The sequence below is a fragment of the Camelus dromedarius genome, chromosome 5 (genome assembly GCF_036321535.1).
Source record: "Camelus dromedarius isolate mCamDro1 chromosome 5, mCamDro1.pat, whole genome shotgun sequence".
Lineage (NCBI taxonomy): Eukaryota > Metazoa > Chordata > Mammalia > Artiodactyla > Camelidae > Camelus > Camelus dromedarius.
This window is the reverse complement of record NC_087440.1, coordinates 30,199,175-30,221,308: the sequence shown is the minus strand read 5'-3', so window position 1 is coordinate 30,221,308 and position 22,134 is coordinate 30,199,175. Positions and strand designations below refer to the sequence as shown.

Genomic DNA, 22,134 nt, shown 5'->3' with positions numbered 1-22,134 from the left:
ACTTGGGCTTTACCCCCAAGCTTTGGCTTCAGTAGCTCTGGGGTTAGGCCCAGGACTTAGCATTTAACAAGTAGCTTAGGGGATCCTCATGCACTGTGGTTTAAGGACCTCATTTTGAGAACTGCTGGCCTGTGCTGGACCCCAGCTTGACTGTGACCAGCTCAGCCTCAAGAAGTGGGTGCAGCATGAGAGGAGGAACTTCAAAGGGTGCATTGAGCCTTTGGGGGCCACTCCTCTGAGAGGATGCACACTGGCCCAGGCCCAGGGCAAGCTTTGGGCAGGTAAGGGATAAAGGTCTTGGCTTTATTTTCTGTGTTCTAGTTAATAGTTGGGTAAGGGGAAGGGCTCAAGTTAGCGGTATCACCTCTACTCACAGCTCTGCTCTAGCTCTTCAGAGGCAAAGTGTGAGTAAATACATTTAATATAACAATAGTATTATAATAACAGTAATTACATATATAAAGTTTGCAGTTCCCTGCCCCACCCTACTGTAATGCTTTGCATAGCTCTGCTTCCTGTGACATCTCAGAATGGAGTCACCAGGAACTCAAGTTGACCTGGCAGAGATGAGTCTTCTCAGGGAGAGTCAGTGGGTGGGGCAAAGGGGAGAACACAGGCTGTCGGGGAAGGGCTGACACGGACCGGTGTCCTGGGAGTATGCAGTGGCTCACAATGGGTAAGGACTGGATAAGGGATCATTTCCCCAATCTCAGGGTATGAAGGCAAGCAAATGTGGCCACTCTGGTTCCTGAAGGAAGGCACCTGGCTGGGGAGAGCTAGAGATAGCGGTAGCAGGGAAACATTGGTCGTGTGACCTCCTCTCCATCCAGCAAGCAGAAGGAAGGAATTCAATGGTCTTCCAGTCCTCCGCTAGGTTCCCCTGCCATCCCAGCCCAAAATGTGCAGAGAGGAGGGGCTGCAGCCAAGGTCCGGATCTTCTCTAGAAGCCAGGAGAGAAGAGGGAGATGGGATGGGCAGGGGAGCGGGTGGGGGTGAGGGGGGAGATTAGCTGTCTCCCAAGCAGCCTGGGGAAGGAAGGATGGTACGGGCGAGAGGGAAGGCTGTTGGATGTGGTAGAAAGGGGTACTGACTCACCCAGTCACAGAGGCGTGGTGGGGTCACTCAGGGCTCGGGCATGACTCTGAGGGAAGAGAAACTGCAGTGAATTTAAAGGATAAGAAATGACCTCGTGCATATATCCTCCCCACCAAGCCTATCAATTAATTCACTTCTCTTTCCTCCCCAAAGTTCCTGAATTTGCTGATTTAATCCAAGTTTGATTTCCATCACTCCTGCACTGTGCTCCTTATTAAAGATTCCTTTTCACTTCTGACCTGGATCCCTCTCAGCCAGGCCTGGGGGAGAGGAGAAAGGCAGACTAGACAACATATCCATCCAACCTGTACCGTTGCTGGGAGCACACGCTCACTCATCCCCCTGCCCCTCATAGGTTGAATGATTACAAGAGACCATCCCATTCTCAGCCCTATTGCAGGGACTTACCTGCCGGGACAGCCCTAAGATCCCTCCACTGGCCAGAGTGGGAGTGCTGCTCCCAGGGCGTGGGGGTTGCAGGCTGGGGCTGTTTCTTGGTCCTGGGGACACATCTCCAGAAGAGTCAAGTGTTTCTGGGGCTGGAGGGGAAGCTAGGGTGAGAGCATGGTATAGAACCCCTCTAGATTACCTTAAGCAACCAAGCTGCTCCATCAGGGAAGAAAAAGCTCCATAGCAACAGGAAGCTGTAAGTCACCATAGCAATCCAGTTGCAAGAGAACCCCCCTACCAAGAGGCAGGAAATTGTCAGCAGCATCATTAGAGCAACCAGGGAAGAAGCGACAGGAAACTATAAGGATTGCCGTGGTGAACCAGGAGGGTACAACAGGAAGCTGAAGCAGTTTCCATAGAAACCCAAGGAGAGCTAGAGAGAGAGAGGTACAGAGGAAGTGCTTCTTAGCAACAGGCTGCTGTAAGCATCACCCTAGCAACCAGATGGAAGGCTCTTTTAGCAATGGGGAAGCTGTACATAGTTGTCATGGCAACTGGGCTACTTGGCCAGAGAAAGGAATTGCTCAGCAGCAAGCAGCCTGAACATCACCATGATGACCCAGCTGTTGGGAGCCACCCCTTGAGAGGTGCCTCACCCTGGGAAATTTGCTTGACGTCCAGATCCCAGGCCTCCTCCTCGACGCGGGCAGGTAGGGAGCAGGCTCCCGGTGAGAGACCGGGAAGGGAGGGGCCGGCATGCTCAAAGGATGACACGGCCACCGAGGCCCGGGTTCGGGCGGCTGCAGAGAGTGGGGGTGGAGGGGTGGGGTGCTGGTGTGGGAAAGCCCTCCTGGCTTCCTGAAATGACCCTCAGTCTCACAGAGGGCCTCCCAGTCAGTCCCCCAGTTTCTGGGAAGACATATCCACTCAGTACCCTTCCTTACTTTCCACCACGCTTCTGCACTGTGCCCTCACTCTCAGGGTCTTGACTTCTGGGGGCCACCCCCCAGCACTCTGGCCCTCACCTCTTCCAGTGAGCAGGGCACTCAGCGTCCGCTCCCCAAGGGCTTTGATGTCCAGGAAGGGTTTATTCCCAATGCCCATGGAGACCATCTGCTGCACTCGGAGCTCTAGGGAACAGAGACCCCGTTACCAACCTCTTTGCCCCTCCCCCACTATAGCCCAGACGCTGTAATGGTTCCTTCTACGCCTTCCCAGCTCTCATTCCTCCCTCTCATTCTTCTGCTATCTCGTTACTCTTCCTGTTGACTGTTACAGTGTGGATGGTGATGGTGGTCCTCGACTTCTCCCTCAGTCATCTGTCTCTGCTATGTGCTGCATGCTGCCCATTTGGCATTCCAGCTTCTCTTCTGCTACTCACCTTCTTCCCTTTATCTTGCGCATGAAGAGCAAAACTCCCATGTTTACATACCTTTATGGTTTATCAAGTGCTTCCATATATGTCACCTTATTTAGTCCTAGTTCTAGCATACTAAGATGTAAATGCTGCTTTCCATTTTTCAGATGAGTAGAATGAGGTTCAGAGAATTAAAATGAAAACTAGCACCCCCCACAAAACAAAACAAACTAATCCTGGTAACACAGCAAGTAAGTTCTGGAAGGCAGGTTCAGTGAGGTCTCTCATTCTCCTTCGCCCAGCCATTTACTCTTGCTTCCCTGAAATCGGCTTTCCTTTTGGTGCACGCCAGATTAATTTTTATCTTAGCAATCTCCCTCAAGTCAGAGCTGGAATCTTCCCATAAGTCATTCTCCATCCTACACCCTGTTCTCCCAGGCTGTCTCAACACTGTCCAGCTAACCTCCTGCAATAACCTTGATCCCCAAGCACACCCTCTCCCAGCTTTGCCCAGTACCCTTGTTGTGGGCCGCCTGTCTCCATAGCAGCTGGGCGATAGAACTTGTCCACTTGAGTTTGATTTCTGGTGAGGCTGCCTGCAGTGTGTATGCCTCTCGTGCACGCCGCCGCCGGAACCACAACTCAAAGCAGAGCCCGCTGTCCCCAATGTTTTCTGTTAGCCCCATGTCGGCAGTCTGAGAGAGAGAGCGGAGGAGGGTGGGTGGGGACAGAGTGCGTCCTAGCTAGATGCTGCCACATGGAGAAGCACTACACTTAGCCTGGCATCTGGTAGACGCTCAGTAAATGTTTGCTCAACACCTACCATGTGCCAAGTGCTCTACATTTAGTCTTCATAACAACCACAATTTACAGAACGGGAGTGCCCAGAGACACAGCATCTTACCCAGGGGCTTATCACAGCTCATTAGAGAAAAAGAGTTCAAACACATATCTACGTTATTCCAAACCTAGGCTCTTCCCTCTGTACTGGACTCTGCTGGACCTAGTGTAAGGGACAAATCTAGAAACCCTTAGGATCATGCCACGCAGCCTGATCTAGCTCCGGGCTGCTATTGATGTTTATCTGGATATCAGGGCTATTAGGCTGTTTCCCTAAAGTAAGGCTTCCCTCCTCTTGGGTTCTTCAGCTCCAACAAGTTAAGCTATATTTATAGTGTCCTTTCTCCTCATCCCCCAGGGACATGCCCCCCCCCAACTCAGAAAGCATGCGTGTTCTCAGTGGGAAAGGTCCTCCTCCCTTCTGGAGTGGAATGCCTCATGCATCTTCTGCATGAATGATGAGGAATACCCCACGGAGCAGACCAATGACAGGGACTTCTGTCACCTCCACACCTTAACCTGTTGTTTGATTCAGATTCTGAACCTGGCTTGGGACTGAGTTCTCAAGAACAGTATGACTTCCTACCCCGTCCCGAGGTTTCTGAACCCCTCTGCCAGCCCCCAGGCATTGTACCTTAAAGGCTTGCTTGTAAACAAAGGTCTCTGATCCCCCCTCAGAGCCCTTGAGCTTGCTGAACAGGAGGAGATGCTCAAAGAGAAAGACGTGGCGAAAGCACTTCTTCCGGCCACAGATGACTGTGAAAGGGTCCCGGTGCAGGAGTTGTCCCTGCTCCTTCAGGTCCGTCTGGAGAAAGGAAGAGGAAAGGTCATTGGCCCTGGAGCACTTTCTATGTATTTTATAGGAGTAAAAATGGGATTTACAGGGCAAGGGGCCTAATGCACTGTTTCTCAGGAAGCCCTGGGCCTAGAATCCATCCACTGGTCACCATGCACAGCAGACCTGGCCTGACAGCACAGCCCTGCCTCTGAAGATGGACGGTACATTACACAGTAGGGTTTATAGCCTCCAATGGGGAAGCCTTTGCATGCTGGGAACCAAAGCACCATTTTGCCCCAGGAAGAGAATCAGCGAAGAATTGAAGGGGCAAAAGGTCTACCCCAGGGGAGTAGGTTTCCAACCTGTTCTGGAACCTCAGGGCTGGAAAGAGACTAAGGAGAGGAAAATAAGGTGTGTGTTGACTGTTAAGATACAGAATGAAGTGCAGGGTAGATAGAGATAAGAATTAGGAAAGGAACAGGAAAGCGCAGGCAGATGTAGGATCACGGGATGTTGGGCAGGACTTAGCTTCTTTATTTATAGGTGAGGAAATTGAGGCCCAGTAAAGTTCAGACCTTGATCAAAGCCATCCAGCTGGTTAGAAATTACAGCCTGGGGCCTTGTGAACTTGCATCCAGTTGTCTGGTCACCAGCCCACACTGCTTCTGAGGCCACAGGGCAAGGCAGTCTGAGCTGAGTGACTGGAGCCATGGCCTCACCTCGCAGCCACGCACCGCCTCCACAGCCAGCAGGTCTTTGCCACGAGTCTCTTGTTCCCGGAGCAGTTGCACGGCAGCCCCAAGGGCTTGGCGCTCAGAACTCAGTTCAGGTCCAGCTTCCTTTAGGAGCTCCTCCAGGAGCTGTCCATACCTGGCCAGCTGCTCCAGGGGCTGCTGCAAGGCCCGGGGCAGGTGAGGGCCTCCTTCCATGGAGCCCTAGTTTGGGGAGAAAACAGACCGCAATGAGAGGCAGGGCTGGAGCTGGTGGGAGCTGAGTTCTTTGGGGAAGAGGGGTGGTACCTCAGGCTTTTGGGAGTAGATCAAGCCCAGATAGAGCCAAAGGTAAGGTGAAAATCCTTTCCCTAGAAAAACATAGGTAGGCCTGCAGGAGATTCAGCTATACTCTACATCTTGAAGGGGAATAAAAACGAAATGCAAATACTCCCTTATACTCTCTGGCTTTCAACTTTTGAAGTCATTTTCACATCTTTTGACGTGAGGTCTTTTGATCCTCAGAGCACCCTGTTAGATACGGTGAATGTTGCCCCCATTTTAGCTATAGAAACAGGCCCAGAGAAACGCTTGCCCAAAGTCCCTCAGTGGACTGGGTAAGAACCCGGGCTTATTTGGCCTCCAATCCAGTGCTTGTCCCACCCTCAGCAATTCTGGGAGATTATTGGCAGGTGATGTCCCTGGGCACATCCAGGAAAGCTTTTTTCCCCTGAGAGATTTTGAGGTTGGGTGGATTTTAGGTCTTCCTGGCTCCTCCCCAGAAGGCTGGAGAAAAGGTTACCTTGGTTGGGGGGCTGAGGGCAGCCAGGCCATTCTCCAGTTTGTGCCGGTGCTTCACGTACTGGGCGTAGAGGCTGAATTGGTCCCCCTGTGTCAGTAGGGAAGCAGTAAGTCATCCCTGGTGAGGCCCCACAGACAAGCCTCTCCCTTTCCTCCTCCATATCCTGTATAGCCCAGAGGATGGACAGGCCACCAGGGAGCACTCAGTCTGCCTGCAGAATGACAGGCTCCCATGGAGAGAGCGAAGGCCAGGGAGCACTTGATGGCAGGGACACAGCAGCTGAGTAGATGCTTGATGGCAGGGACACAGCGGCTGAGTAGATGCAGAGGAGCGCAGCAAAGGGCACTAGGCCCCGGCGCCCTGAACCACACATTTTGGTGGGGGTGGGGGTGGGGTTGGGGTTGGGGGAGTGATACTGAGAAGGAGGGACGAGCAGATGGCACAGGAGTGTGTGAAGGGAGAAGCCCTGAAAGTTTTAGAGGCTCACTCACATGGCGAAGGAAGCAGGCCCCTATGCGCAGGGGATGGCTAGCGCAGCCCTGCAGCTCCCGCAGGAAGTGTGTCCGGTGGAAACTGCGGAGCCTCTCCCGGGCACTCAGCGCAGCGGCCCAGGTGCCCCGCAGTTCAGGGGTCAGCTCAGGCCCGGGGGGTGGCACTGGCTCACTCAAGGTGGCCACATACTCCTGCTCACAGGCAATCAGCTCAGACACCAGACGCTGCTGGGCACTGCAGGTACACCAAGGAGTGACAGAGGAGGCTGGGGCATGGAAGGATGTCACCACCCCAACAATCATATTCTTTCCATGCTGGGCAGCTGGGCCTACCTCGGGCACCAGCTAGGCTGGGCTCTCACCTGATGCTTCGCTTGCGTTCCATCCGGGGGGTGCCTACTCCCCAGGGTCCTTCTGGGCCCCCAGCCCGGCCCAGCAGCACGTGTTCCCGGGGTGAGCACGTCCTGTCCACCACCTCGGTGCTGGTGACCTCCAGGCCTCGGATGAGCACAGTCCTCGGCGGTCTGCCCTCTGCTTCTGGAGCCAGCTCGGGGCCCTCGTCCTCATAGTCCTCCCCACAGGGGGCCAGGGAGCAGTGGGATGGTGCTGCCCGCGGCCCAGGGCTGCTGGGCAGCAGCAGGGAGCTGAGGCTGGGTGAGGGGCTATGGGGGCCCCGCTGGGCCCCCCCACTGCTGGCGCTGTCTGCCCGTCGTCGCCGGTGGCCCCGAGGACTCGCCTCCTCTCCCAGCTGTTGCTGAATCCTCCTCTCCAGCTCTTGGCAGCGGGCCCGGCAGCGGCCCCATTCTCGCAGGGCCGCGGGGCTGCCCAGGTCCAGAGCCAGGGCCCGCATCTCCTGGAAGCTGCCGGCGCTGGGCTCTGGGGCGCGCCGCAGGGCCAGGGCTGCCAGCACTGCCTCCCGACCTGGCCCTGCTCCTGCTAGCCTGGCAGAACCTTCGTCCACCCATTCATGTGCCTGCAAGGCCAAAGAGGTTGGGAATGGGGAGAGGAAGCAGTGAGGCCCTGTGCATCTCCCACATGCTGTCCGATGACAGCTCCTGTCCTCCTTTGCCGATGGCTTCCCGATGCCCATCACCCCCTAGTCCTCTCAGAACACCTCCCCTCACTGTCCCAGCATCACTGGCTAACTAACATGTCACTCTGAGCTGGTATGGAGACAGAGGAGCTGGATGAAAGGATGGCTGATACTTACATAGAATTTACAAGAGGCAGGCTCTCTACTAAGAGCTTTTCATATATTGCTCATGTAATCCTCGCCTGGCCCTGTACGGTAGGTGCCACGAGGCACACTCAGGTTTAGTATCTTGTCCCAAGTTATCCATCAAGTAGGTGGCAGAGGGGGGTGGAGGGTGGGAAGGGGTAGACTGGGATTTCAAAATTGTAGAATAGACTACACTGTATAGCACAGGGAAATATACACAAAATGTTATGATAACTCACAGAGAAAAAAATGTGACAATGAGTGTGTATATGTCTATGAATAACTGAAAAATTGTGCTGAACACTGGAATTTGACACAACATTGTAAAATGATTATAAATCAATAAAAAATGTTAAAAAAAAAAAAAAACAGATGAATGGGTAAAAAAAAAAAAAAAAAAAAAAAAGTAGGTGGCAGAGCCAAGAGTCAAAGCCTAGGAGAGGGCCTCCTAAGTCCCTGCTTTTAAATCTACCCAATCAGCTTCTCCAGGCAGAAGAAAGCAAGAGGCTCACCACGTACCTGCTGGAAGAAGCGCTGTAGCCGCAGAGCCCGATGGAGGCCACTCTCAACCTGCTCTAGGCGCTGTTCAAAGATATCCAGAACCTTCTGGGAGGCAGTGTCCTCCTCCAGGGCCAGGGCCTCCCGCGCCTGAGCCAGGCGCTCCTGGAGAAGGGAGGCTGCGCTCAGACCCAGCCCTCAGTCCCAGTCAGTCTCCCCTTCCCTCCCCACCAGTCTCCTGTCACCTGCCTCTCCCCCCTACTTCTCACCTGAACCTCAGCGCTGAAAGCCCGGAATCGCAGCTCTGTCTCCTGCAGGGCAGACAGGGAGTCCCCAGGCACAGCAAAGCTCGCCAGCTGCTCCTCCCCTGGGCCCGAGAGCCACTGGAGCACCTGAGGCAGACAGGGCGGGAGAGCAGGGCCGTGAGGGAGAAGAGGGCCGTGCAGTGGAAAGGAAAGCTGAGATCCAGTTCCAGCTCTACCACCCCAATCCATAGAACCTTGGGTGAACTATTTTGTCTCAGCTGTAAAGTGGAAGGGATACCAGTGAATGGTGGTAGTTTCCACAAGGGTCAAGTGAGAAAGTGATTTAGAGATCTTTGTAAAGTACCAGATGCAGGGGAGGCTGGGCTGGCAGGAGGCACTGAGGGAGGCATGTTAGGGTTCCAGGGCTATGCCTGGAGGTGAAATAGGTAAAACTGGTGTGAGCTGGAGGCCGGATGAGGGGATGACCATCCTTTGGATACTGAGGGCCAGGAGAAATTTCACGTTCACAGAGCCTGGTGATGGGTGGGCAAGGGTCCCAGGGACCAGGTTTGGAGAGACGGCCCAGGCGTGTGTGTGTGCGTGTGTGTGCAGTAAGCCTTGTTATCATCCGCATTCTACACATGAGGACTTGGGAACTCAGATGCTTCAAGACTTGTCCAACATCTCACTCCTAGCAGAGCTAGAACTCAAGCTGAGCACTTTAGACTCCAAATCCTGTGTGTTGACAGGTTTTAGACAGGGGTTGGCAGGGGCAGCTAATAAGCAAGCAAGCAAACAAACAGTAGGAGATACAAACCCTTGGATACTGGGATGGAAGGAGCCAATATGCAGAAATCTCAGGAACAGAGAGCTCAGCCTTCACCCTCCTTTGACATTGACCCTGAGATGACCTTTCCCCTGACCCCACATGCAGGTCCATGACTTGTTCGCTCAACACACTTAGGGGCTAGGGAGGGACAATCAGATTTCAAACCCCTCTACCCCACAAGGGAGGGTGGAGAGCAAGTACCTATGGAGCGCTTAACCTCAGGAGAGAAGAATCAAGGTTCAGAGAAGCCAGACTTACCCCTGAATCTTCCCCACAGAGAGGCCTTGGTTTCCAAGGCATTTAGTGACTTTCACTGTCTTCTCCTAAGGTGGAGGGAGGGGGGACCTTTCTAGCCTCAGGTTTGGGGGATGACACTGCATAAGGAGTGGAGGGAGCTGGTATCCATAGACGTTTATTATTTTTAAGCTAAGGAGGTAGGCACTCACAATCAATTGGCTCTTCCCCAAATCCCCTAGGGCACCGAGCATCTCCCACAATCTCTAAGGATCCTTGATTAAACATCAACAGTTGGGGGGCGGGGGAGGGGTGGTGGGGAAGGTATAGCTCAGTGGTAGAGCACATGCTTAGCAGTACGAGGTACTGGGTACAATCCCTATTAAAAATAAATAAATAAATCTAATTACCTGCCCCCCCCACCAAAAAAAAGGGGGAAAGAAAAAAAACATTGGGAGTGAGGAATCTGGCTTCTCTTCTTTGCTGGGGCTGAGATGCTATCTCCCTCTTGATGACTCTCATACTGATGTCGATCAACCTCCAGGGCAGATGAGGAGAGAGGGAAGGCCATTCAACCAAGCCAGGTTAGGAGAACAGCATCAACTGTTAAGTATCAGTGGAAAGGGGGTGCTGGATGCCGGGCCCCCAGGCTGAGTAAGAGGCATGGTGGGGTCCTGGCTCACCTGCTGGAGCCGGTGCAAGCGTTGCCGCTGCTCCTGCTGTTGCACGTGGAGGTTGGAGAGACGCACCAGCTGGTGAATGGCTTCGTCCACCTCTTGATACAGTGTCGCTGGGCCTGGGCCCTCTAGCCTGGGAAAGAGGGTGGGAGGCAGAATGAACCATTGCCCTTATCAAGCCCTCCAACGCGATTCCATCCTTGCATCCCAACACGGGAGGTGGCACAGACTCCTGGGTCAGAGTATGGGCCTGGGTTTGAATCTCGACTCTACATTTACTGACTAAACTTGGCCAAGACATTGGACATTTCTGATCCTCCAAATCCCCATTTGTAATTGTAACTAGCACCTAGGGATGTTGTGAGGGTTATGAGATGAGTGGAAAACCATGATATCTCGTCCCGATACCTGATTAAGTGTACTGGCAGCCATCTGCTGTGTCTCCATCCCCCCATCCACCTGCCCCTGCACACCTGTCCCTCCCTCGTACTTGCTGCTGTGGGTAGAGCGCAGCCTCATCAGGATGGCTCCCCCATCTCTCTGCAGCTCCGTCAGCCGGGGGTCTGCCAGCACCTTCTGTAGGGGCTCAGGCATTCCTGCCGCCTCCTGGGGGAGGAAGAAGCTGACAGTTGGAGTTCCACCAGAAGGCTCTGAGCCCAGCCCAGCTGCATCCCCACTCCATCCCCTTTTGTCCCATCTCACTTCATACCTCTCCCTCTGGCTCTGCTGCTCCCTCCAGTTCCTCAATGGCTTGCCTTACAGAGCCCAGCACACCTCGGCACAGGCGGCACAGCCTTGCCACTTCCTGAAACACACATGTGGGGGTGGAGTCCAGGAGCGGGGTTTGGGATAAGGAGCCTAAGCCCTAGGGTGGACGTGAGGCAGCCTCAGAGACTTTTATGGAGGCAATACTGGGTTCGCTTTCTGACTTTGTTGCTTACTAACTGTATGACCTTGGGCAGGTCCAGAAACCTTCCTGAACCTCAGTTTCCTCAACAGTAAAGTCATGATAAGACACACTGGATTTAAAGGTTTACAGAGCTGATGCTAGGTAAGCAGATAGCATGAGCATGGTACATTTCACAGCTTAGTAAACACGAGTCTCCTTTCCCTCATCTGCACTGGCTCTGCAGCCCGTAAAATCCTCCTCTCTGCCTATTCAGATCCACTTCCCCATTGATCCACAGTTTAGAGACCATGTTACAGACCCCTTTTAATACTTGGCTCAGTTATATCACAGTTGCTGTTCTTTGCGGGCAAGGTACTTAAGGGTGAATGTTGGTGCAGGGAGCAGGTACGGAAAGGCACCATCTCCAGGAGTAAGGTACAGTAACTTGTTCAAGGTCACAGGGACCCAGAACCAGCCTCTCTGACTCTCAGTTCTAGAAAGACATGGCTGCCTACTCTAGCCACTCCTATTCAATATAGTATTGAAAGTCCCACAGCAATGAGACAAAAAAAAAAAAAAAAAAAAAAAGAGAGAGAGAGAGAAAGAAAGAAAGAAGAGATATCTAAGTTGAAAAGGAAGAAGTAAAATCGTCGCTATTTGTAGATGACATGATACTATATGTAGAAAATTCTAAAGATGCCACCAAAAAACTACTTGAGCTCATCAATGACTTCAGTAAAGCTGCAGGATAGAAAATTAACATACAGCAATCTGTTGCATTTCTATACTAACAGTGAACTATCAGAAAGAGAAATGAAGGAAACAATCCCATTTACCATGGCATCAAAAAGAATAAAATATATGGGAATAAACCAACCTAAGGAGGTAAAAGACCTTTACTTTTGGATATATCTCCTTAGGCAAGGGAAACAAAGGAAAAATAAGCAAAAGAGATTACATCAAACTAAAACACTTTTGCACAATGAAGGAAACCATAAACAAAACAAAAAGGCTGCCTACTGAGTGGGAGAAGATATTTGCAAATGATATATCCTATAAGGGGTTAATATCCAAAATATACAAAGAACTATACAACTCAACATCAAAAAAACAAACAACCCAGTTGAAAAATGGGCAGAGGATCTGAATAGACATCATTCCAAAGAAGACATACAGATGGCCAACAGCACATGAAAAGATGGTCAAGAGAACTAGTCATCCGGGAAACGCAAATCAAAACCACAGTGAGGTATCACCTCACACCTTTCAGAAAAACAAGTGTAGGTGAGGATGTGCAGAAGAGGGAACTCTCATGCTCTGTTAATGGGAATGTAAATTGGTACAGCCACTATGGACAACAGAATGAAGAGTCCTCAAAAAATTAAAAATAAAACTACCATATGATCTAGCAATTCCACTCCCGGATGTTTATCCAAAGAAAGTGAAAACACTAACTAGAAAAGACATATGCACCTCTATGTTAATTGCAGCATTATTCACAATAGCCAAGAAATGGAAGCAACTTAAGTTTCCACCAATAGATGAGAGGCTTAAAAAGATGTGGAATTATATATACGGTGGAATATTACTTGGCCATAAAAAATGAAATATTGCCATTTGTGGCATGGATGGACCTAGACGTATTATGCTAAGTGAAATAAGTCAGACAGAGAAAGGCAAACACTGTATGATTTTACTTCTATGTGGAATCTTAAAAACAAAACAAATGAATAAACATAACAAAACAGAAACAGAGTTCTATATACAGAGAAAAAACAAGTGCTTGCCAGAGGGAAGAGTGGTGGAGAGAAGAGAGAAATAGGTGGGGGAGATTAAGAGGTCCAAACTTCCAGTTGCAAAATAAATGAGCCATAGTATGAAATGCACAGTGGGGGGGAATATAGTCAATAATTCTGTAGTATCTTTGTATGGTGACAGATGGTAACTAGACATTGTGGTGATCACTTTGAAATGTATAGAAATATTGAATCACTATATTGTATACCAAGAAATAAATGTTGTAGGTCATTTATACTTCACAAACAAACAAACAAACAAAACAAACTCATAAAGAAAGAGATCAGATTTATGGTTACCAGAGGTTGGAGATGAAGGAGAGGCGGGAATTAGATGAAGATGGTCAAAAGGTACAAATCTCCAGTCATAAGATAAGTAACTACTAGGGATGTAATGTACAACATGATAAATATAATTAACACGTGCTATATGTTATATATGGAAGTTGTAAAGAGCAAATCCTAAGAGTTCTCATCACAGGGAAAAACATTTCTGTTTCTTTAATTCTGTATCTATAGGAGATGATGGATGTTCACTAAACTAATTGTGGTAATCACTTCATGATGTATGTAAGTCAAATTATGCTATACTCCTTAAATTTATACAGCGCTATATGTTAATTACATCTCAAAACCGGAAAAAAAAAGAATTTATTTAACATACACCCCATTTAACATAACATCCCATCTCCCTAGTAGCCCAGGGTACATAAACAATATTTTGCTAATAAATATTTGGAATTGAACGCGCTCATAAATACTTGTTGAATGGTGAACCTTAAACACTTATTGAATTGAATGGAAGGGAAGCCACTTTTTCCCAACCCCTTGGTCATGTCTCAGATCTGCCCCTCTTTCCTAGAATGTCCTCTGCCGGGTCACTCCTAGCTTTCAGTGTCCTGGGTGGGGGAGGTGGAGCTTACCTGGTGTGTCTCTACCCAGTAGCTGGGAGAGGGCTCTCTGTGACCTCCCAAGTCCCACTGCAGCTCCTCTGGCTTGGCCACTCTTTTCAGATCACTCTCTGACAGCATTTCAGCACCCTGTAGACATGTAAAGGCAGGTGGTTTCTGGACTGGGCACCTAGGGATGCAGGGACTGGCCTGGGGCTCCAGCCAGCCTCTTCTCTACCCACTACTGATGGGGACTAGGTGGGAGTGAGGGGCTCAAACCTGAAGTCCATGGAATTCAGTTGTAGGGTCATCATGAGTGAGAAGCGTCAGCCGCTGAATGAGGGGAGGGTCTCCCGAGTCCTGAAGGCAAAGAAGAATAACCCTAAACTCTGGGCAGCTGGATGGCCCGGAATGGCCACTAGGGAAGAGTTAGGATACAGGAGAAGTTCCGCATCAAGGAGTTGATTACCTGAAGTTGACTCAGGACAGGAATGAGTGCTGGAGGCAGTTGGGGTGACTTGCGAAGGTCCAGCAGGACAGACAGCCCTAGCATCTGTAGATCAGGCCTGTGGAGGCAGGAAGAGCCAAGGATGCTTTGTGTGTGTGTGTGTGTGCGCGTGTGTGTGTGCGTGTGCGTGTATTGGGGGGATAACGGCATAGGGTCTAGTTTTAGTGTTACTCATCCTCAGAACTTAGCTCCTGGCAATGGGTAAAAGTCTGGGATGTATGTCCAAGAGGTGGTGACCTAGCAATTAGAGTCTATATTCACGTGGCTACAGGGTCATGGGATCAGGGTTTGGAAATTAGAAATTCTGTGCTCTGGATGGGTATGAGCTCAATGCCAGCACATAGTATGCTGCCTAACAGGTTCTGGTGCTCAAGAAATAGTTGTTGAATGAGTAAATCAATATTCTGATAATCTAGGTAATGTCTTAGGATATTGAAAGTCAGTGTGGATTTTGAGGACTGCTGAAGATACTCTACAAGTCAGAGGTCAATGACTTGACAATTGGAGGGTGGAAGAAGAGGGTGTCTTAGAGGTCAGGAGTTGGGTGTGCTGAAGAGAGAGGAGGTCAGGATCCCAGTGACACAGGAGGTTACTGTGCAGGGTGCTGGCGCTGAGCTTCGGTTACCTGAGCAGGGAGTGGAGGTAGTGAAGAGCAGTGCCCAGCATGTCTCGGGAGGGTGGGGGCTCCTCAGAAGGGCACGGTGGGGTGATGGTCAGCAGAGCTCGCCCACTCTGGTCCACCCCTCCTGGGGACACAAAACGGCCAGGCTGTCCTGGCTGGGGGCAGGCCTTGGCTACCTCCCATCCACCCTGCCACCCTCTGCAGCCCACCCTGGAGGCTTCTCTCTCCTCCACCCCTTTAACTGCAGCCACTGCTGCCCACTGACCAGTCAGGACTAGGAATCCAGATGCCATCAGGTCCCAAGCTACATCAGGGTCATCAGAGATACAGACCGGAAGGGCGTCTTCTGGGATGCTGTCCCCTTTTACTTCCTGCATTGTCTCTAGGGATGGTGCTGGGGGGTCAGAGAGGAACTCTTCTGGAACGGTGGGTCCTGCAGACACAGGCAGAGCTATGAGCCTGAAGTTAGGCCACTTCTGGCTGTTCCATGCCCAGCATCACCCCTGCTCTTCCTCCAGCCCCCTTCCCTAGGCCCCACCTACCCTGGCCCTTGCTTTGTCATCTCACCTGCCACACACACCAGGTTCGGCCCCTCCTGCACTCTTTCTCTGGCCCTCTCTTCCACAGGCCCACAGCCTTCTGGGGGCTGAGGCTCTTTTTCATCTGCGTGTTTGAGCTCCACTTTCGGCTCCGACTCTGGCTTCCCAGGGCCTTCACACTCCTCTTTATCTGGGCTGCACCCTGAAAGCTCGTGTTCATTCGGTGGGGGCAGATTACCAAGGGCTTCCTGGTGGCTGGTCTCCTCCTTGTCCCCAGGGCTTAATGGGGCACTGTCCCCTCCTCGGTTAAGAGCCCCTCTGCCAGCAGCTCGCTTCTTTCTCCGGTTTCCTTTGCCTGTTCTCCGAGGAGTGCCCGGCAGCCCGTCGGCCCCCTGGCCTGCTCCTCCTCCAACCTCCCCTGGCCTCAGGAGGCAAGACTCAGAGGCTTCCCCCAGAACCTCTGCTGGGGGCTCAGATACTTCCAGGGCTGCTGCCTCTAGGAGAGCCTCAGCTCCCGAGGGAGACCCAGGGGAGGCTCCAGTGCTGCTCCCCTCACCAGGTGGGCGTGCTCCATCTTGGTCCCGAGGCCCCAGACCCTTCTGGTGCATCCATGCCCGGTGTCTCCGGTGCCGGCCCTTCCCTCCAGCACCCTTGCGTGTGGGTACCGTCCGGGTCCTGGAGAGGCCCGAGGAGCCCTCAGCATCCGTGGGGCTCCCCATTGCAGGCAGTGTCACCTCCAGCAGCTCCACATACTCGCCCTCAGGTCCTTCAGCAGGGGCATTGTGCCCATCCCCGGGACTCCGGGTGCCTAGGGCCTCCTCAGGGAGCGGGGGGCTGGGGAGCCCTGGGGGTCCGGAGGGCAGCTCTGGGGGTAGCGTGCTTGGCCGATGTCCAACCATGAGGCCTCCTTTGTGCACAAACCGAGGGCAGATGAGCTCGGCCCAGGGCAGCCGCTGGATCCCAGAGGGTGCAGACAGTAGGCAGGTGCTGAGGCGACCTGTTGGCCGGTCCTTGTTGATGCCTTGTAGCCACTCAGGTGTGAACAGGTAGGCACAGGCCTCATTGGGCACAGGCAGTTCCTGCACGCGCCCACCCCCTGGGGCCAGGCACTTGAGTGCCAGGCGGGGCGCTTGGGCTGCCGAGGGCACCACTTGCAGGTAGAAGTCTCCCGGGCGCAGCAGCTGCCAGGGTAGGGCTGCCAGCTGCACCACCACCTGCTCGTGCAGGCAGAGGGGCCAGCCCTCGTGGAAGAAGAGGAAACCGCTGTACTGGGCCTGGGGAGAGAGGTGGCAGGCTGTGCTCAGGCCTCTGCTGATGAAACCAGCAGAAGGCGGCAGTCAGAATGGGACTACCTTAGGCAGGAGTGGCCTTATGCCTTGGGGATTATAACCCCTGGGGAGCAGGAGGGGCTATCTTGGGGTATTCCTGTGACAGAGGAAAGGATGGGAACTGATCAGTTTTCTGGTGGTAGGAAGCTTCTCTCAGAAGCTAGTTCCATGAGTGGGAGGGTAAGAACTGAGCCATTATAAAGACACGGTCAGCAGATGCCATTGTCTTGGAGGAGTCAGAGATTCTTAAGAGGTCTTTTATCTGTAGAAGTAACTCTGTTGAGTCATATTTGGGGGAGTTAGCTCTTGAAAAATTGATATGAGGGGGGAAAATGTCTGGAATTGGGTCTGGAGGGTCAGGGTCTTTGGGTGTTGATGTTTCTTAGGGGTCAATATTTGGGGAAGATGAGTGTCTGTGTGTTAGTATCTGAGCCGTCATTGCTTCTGCAGGGATTGGTATCAGGGGGGCGGCGTCTCTGCATGGGGGGAAATTAGTCAGTCTGGCTGGTCTCTGGGGTGAGGCAGTGGATCTTAGAAGAGATAGAACAGGGATGCGTTCACTCACACAGGCTTCCTGCTGGACCTTGGCAAGCAGGTGCTTCGCGGGCACCAAGAAGTCCAGTGTGTATCTCAGTGCATCCTCCCGGTATGTCCTCTCCACCACCTGGAACACCTGGCCCAACAGTGTGGGAGCTGTTGCCTCGAAGGGTGGGTACAGGGCGGCCAGGGTACTCTGCACACAGTCCTCCACTGGCTCAGGCTCCTGGGAGAGACAGGACCAGGCTGCAGATCACTAGAGCTCACCCAAGGATGGCTCCTTGGAGGCCGGCTGTGTTCCCCAGGGGCCCCATCATGCACAAAGTGTGTGCAGAGAGACGGCAGTCAGTAAACGCTGGTTGAAGGAGCAGGAGATGGGAGTGGGGCTGGGCCAGTTGGAGTGCACAGGCCTTGCAGTGTACTCCCTCTGAGAGCTCTGAGACCTTGGCTTTGGAGATGTGGGGAGACTTTTTTCAGGAATGTCTCTGATCAGGGCAAACCTGATTCCTGTGAAAAAGGGTGACTGCATAGGTTCTCCTGAGAAAGAGATATGTTCCCTGGACCATCAGGGAAGTTACTGATGGCTGAGAGCTCTGGAGGGAGCTCTTTTACACAGCCGTCCTACAAGTCCCTCTGCCCAGGACCTACCATCCAGAGACCCCCATTTAAAATGGAAGTGCCACCACCCATGAACAGTCATATGCTGGAGATGGTCACCGGGTGGGAAGAAGGAGGACTAAAGGGCTCTCTGTCTCGAGTCTTTCTAGCCCCATTCCCTCTCCCACAGTGGTTAGAAAGCAATCACCCATTTTCAGAGCATGTGGAATTGGGTTACAAAGACCTGGGTGGGGACAGCTGAAAGAGGAAAAAGTCACAAAAGGAACTTGTAGGGAAGGGAGGAGGAGGCCTTGCTGGTATGTACTGGAGCTGAAATCTTTTCTGATTCCTGTAGGGCCTCCCCACCAACCTCTACCAGGAGCCACTGTCTCAGAAGCCTCAGCCTTGCTTCCTCCAGACCCGCCTCCCGAAGTGAATCAGTCGGATATCTTTCTCCATCTCCCCGGAAAAAACTACCCTTCGGGCTATTCCTTTGCAAACTTATTTCTCTTTCAAGGTGGCTTTGAAATTTCTTTTATCAGATTTCTCTGTTGTAACTGGGCAAAGGGATGGTCACTGAAGTGTTTATCTAGTTCTCTACTCCCAATTGCCTCCCCTCCATTCCACCCCCGCACCGCCTTTGCCCTGAGGACAAAACTGCATATTTTACTTTTGAGTCCTTCCAGCCAGAGTTGCCCGCCTGTCCCGACCGTCTGAGAAGCTAGGCAGCCACTCCAGAGACAGACATTCAGTGCGTCAGCACAGAGACCCGGCCCCAAGGTGTGTGGGCGAGCAGACAGACCCCCCCAGTGTTCCGGGGACCCGACTAGCGCCGGGAGCGTAGGTCGGGGGAGGGTGGAGCTGGGCGGGGTGGGGGGGGGCAGAGTGGGCCGCCGCTCGGAGGCCTGGAAGGGGGAGCTAGAGCTGGAGCGGCAAGGCAGCTGCAACCCATTAGGGGCGGTGAGCTCATGGCTGAGCGAGAGTCTCAGCCACAGGAAACGGCAGCGGCAGGAGGGGAGGAGTGGTCTGGGGTGGGAGGCGGCGGGCTGGAGCTCGGAGACCGGGCCTCCCGCCGGCCGGGACCAAAAAGACCAGAGAGACTGAGTCAGCTCTCCCTGGCCCAGTTCCTCTTTCTTCTTGTTCCAGCGTCCCTGCCAGGGGGTGCCCTTCCTTCTGTATTGGAGCAGCCCCGGTAGTGCCCCTCCCCCTCCTCCACTCCCTGCGGTGAGCGCCCCCTGGCCGGGCCTCTCCCCCTCCTCCACTCCCTGCTGTGAGCGCCCCCTTGGCCTTGCCTCCCCCATCCGTCCCGCAGTGGGCGCTCTCCTTGGCAGTGCCCACTGCTGCAGTGATTCTTCAGATAGTACTTTTGGAGTGAAAGTTCACAGGATAGTGTCCACTCCTGTTGGTACGGGCTTCCCTTCTTTAACAGTGCCCTCGCGCTTCCTGTGCCCTGAGTTGCTGCTGCCAGGGTCCCCAACCCGCTGCAGGGAGCTCCCGCCAATGTTCCCTCCCTTCTGCAGCAGAAATGCTTTGAGACAGTTCTTCTGTTCCCTGCAGCGTGAGCACTTCTCCCCTCACCGCATCTCTGGTCTGCTCTGGCAACGTCAAGCCGCCTGGCAACTGTGAGCCCCCTCCCCACTGTCCACTACTCTGAGGCAGCCTCTCTTTCCCCGCGGGAATTTCCCTTTTTGGCCAGGTCCCTGGCCCCTGCCCAGCCACAGCTGTGGCCGGTCCCCCAGGGCCGGATGGGTGGGCCCGGCTCACCGGGCTGGGGAATGGGATGGAAAATGGTGGTTCCAGGCAGGTCAGTTCTCATAACCCAAGGCCGGGCCCCTTCCAGGGCCGCTGCAGCACAAACCCGCAGGGGTCTCCCGCGGGTAAGGAACTGGGACCGAGAGGGGGAGGGAAGATCCTGCAAAGGAAGGCACAGGTCAGGACAGAGGAGGGCGAGGGGAGGTGTGTGGATTGGAGGGTGGGGTGGGGGAACCAAAGGGAGGATGGGGGAGGGGGCGGAGAAGAGGAGAAAGAAAGAAGAAGTGAGGTTAATACCCAGTGGGGACAAAGCCAGACAGTGGGGCATACAGACAGACAGATCAAAGAAAAGGAGGGGGGATGGGAGGGAGGAGAGTCCCAGGAGCTCTCTAGAGTTCCAAGCAGGAGCAAGAGGCACCAAGCAGGGGGCTGGCGATCCGGAGCGGGCTGCGGGAAGACGGAGGGGACACCGGGTTGCGACGCGGGACTCACCATGGCTCGGCGCGGGGCCGCGTCCGACGCTCGGGCGGGCGGGCGGGGCCGGGCGCGCTGCCGCCTCCCTCCCGCCGCTCGTGTCTCGCTGGGTCTGGCCAGGGGACAGCTCCGGCCGCGGTGGCGGCTCGGTCCGCTCGGGCTCCCAGGCCGCGGGGCCCCGCCAGGGAGGGTCGAGACGGCCGCCCCTCCCCGCCCCGCCCTTCAGTGCCCGCCTCTCGCTCCGCGCCGGACCCCCTGCCGGGACTCCCTCTAACCGCGCCGAGCCTCTGGCAGCTCCCCGGACGCCCCCAGCGGATCTGCCCCGCTCTCCCGCAATCACCTTCCTCCTCCCGCCTGCCCTCCAGCGGGTAGCCGTCCCTGACCCTTGGAGGCCCGTGCCGCCTAGGATGCCCCTCTTTTCCCGCCACCTCCTCGCTCCCTACGGGATCAGTTTAGTCTTAGCAAGGGACAGTCCAGAGGCTGGGGCGTGTATGAATTCCCTGGCGTCCCCAGCCTAAGACTGGAGTCGTTTGGTGGCCGGAAGCCTCCCAACTTTAACTCGCCTGGGAACCTCTTTTCCCCTTGGTTGCCAGACTTCGGCAGCACCTGGAGTTCAGAAGAGACCCTCCCAGGCCCCTGCCCGCCTCCGGTGGAGCAGAGGGCAGGGAAATCGGGGGATTCCTCCCACTCTCCAGGGGGCTTGCCCGCCCTCCTCGTTCCCCTCCCATCTCCTCCGGCTCCGAGCCTTCGGGCTCCGACAATGGGCTCCTCTGTGCGGCCAGGGGAGGGCGGGGGCGTGGGGGAATTAGGGAGCGGTGAAGGCTTGGGTAGGGGGTGGACGTCGAGGCTGAATGTGCGCAGGGTCCCGGGATCAGGATCCTCCTGTAGGGGCAGGCACTTCGGCTGACGTTTTCTGAGTTCTTTCCTCTCTGCCCCTTCCCCTCCGCATCCCCTATCTCTCCCCTAGCTAGCGGAGGGAAGGCACCAGACTCCCATTCAACCCCACGGTCGGATACTGGAAGCCAGACTCTTCCTTCTTGTGGGGTGGCAATAGAGTCTCCCAGGGCCGCTAGGGCTCGTGGCGGTGGGGATGGCTATCTGAAGCAGTAGACAAAAGGGGTGGGCTAGTTAAGAAAGTTCTAGCCTCATCCATCCTCCACCGCTTCTGGATGGGAAATGAAGCCCTGTCGAGGGTCCCCCAGGAGGGGTAGGGGAGGCTTAGGCATAGCAAAGAGATGCCGCGCCCCCCTCCAACTTTGAGCAGGCACTGGAAAGTGGGAGTGGGAGGCATGGGAAGGGGAGGCTTCCAAAAGGTGAGCATTTGAGAAGATCGGAAAGCCAAATAGACCCCAGAGAGGGACGTGAAGGCGTATGCCACTGCAGCTGGGGGGTGACGTTTGGAAAACGTCCTGCCAGTGGACGCAGCTGCGACGAGGCCAGGAGGCCAGAGCCTCTTCGCAGTCTTCAGAACAGCGCGGGACCGAGGGGGGGGAGGCGTCACCTAGGTGATGAGCTCTTCTCTCACCTCCTCAGAACTCTGATCTCAGCCCTTTCTCCACTCCTGCAGTCTGGAAGAGAGGAAAAAGAAAATGTTCATCCTTCTTGGAGGCAAGACATCTCTCTGCTCCATGGCATCAAAAAAAAAAAAAAAAAAAAAAAATCCAGGGCAGCAAACCTCAGGGATAGTCTTCGCAGCAGAGTTACAGGCGAGGAGCTGGAACTCTTTTCCATCAATGGGTCATCCAGACTCTCCAGCTTCCTTATAATTAGTGCTGAGAACTAGGAGAGTGAGATTTTGCTACCCCCTGGTGTCCACTCTGAAAATGCTGCCCAGTGGTGGGTTACCAGAATTTAGGAAACTTTCTTTGGGGTATATTATGAACTTTATTCACTTGGTTCAAACCCAGCTTACCCATTCCCAGTGTTGACAGAGAGTCTGAACCTTCCTTTACCAGGTCTTGCATTCTTTATACTCATTGTTTGGGGAACGGTTTGTAGAATACATGTTTCCCCCAATTAGGAAGTGTAAATTAAGCT

The 22,134-nt window shown here is 53.7% G+C and overlaps 1 protein-coding gene across 2 annotated transcripts; it reads right to left on the bottom strand.

Moving 5' to 3' along the window:
- Positions 1-282: 282 nt before the first annotated feature.
- On the bottom strand, positions 283-20,316 carry ARHGEF40 (Rho guanine nucleotide exchange factor 40). Of its 2 annotated transcripts, XM_031453408.2 has the most exons (24): positions 20,116-20,316; positions 17,303-17,500; positions 15,438-16,683; positions 15,136-15,303; positions 14,874-14,994; positions 14,210-14,306; positions 14,020-14,100; positions 13,774-13,890; positions 10,875-10,970; positions 10,656-10,771; positions 10,172-10,298; positions 8,450-8,572; positions 8,202-8,345; positions 6,826-7,436; positions 6,464-6,698; positions 5,973-6,059; positions 5,180-5,395; positions 4,317-4,487; positions 3,360-3,537; positions 2,511-2,615; positions 2,142-2,285; positions 1,504-1,634; positions 1,096-1,141; positions 283-940 (listed from the first exon to the last, which is right to left on the bottom strand). In XM_031453408.2, exons 1-23 carry the CDS (start codon positions 20,116-20,118, stop codon positions 1,100-1,102), a joined length of 4,557 nt encoding a protein of 1,518 aa, XP_031309268.2. In that variant the 5' UTR covers positions 20,119-20,316; the 3' UTR covers positions 283-940; positions 1,096-1,099. The 2 variants fall into 2 exon arrangements, with proteins under 2 accessions (XP_031309268.2, XP_031309270.2); XM_031453410.2 differs by lacking the exon at positions 2,142-2,285 and having other exon boundaries at positions 20,116-20,199.
- Between the last annotated feature and the right edge of the window lie 1,818 nt (positions 20,317-22,134).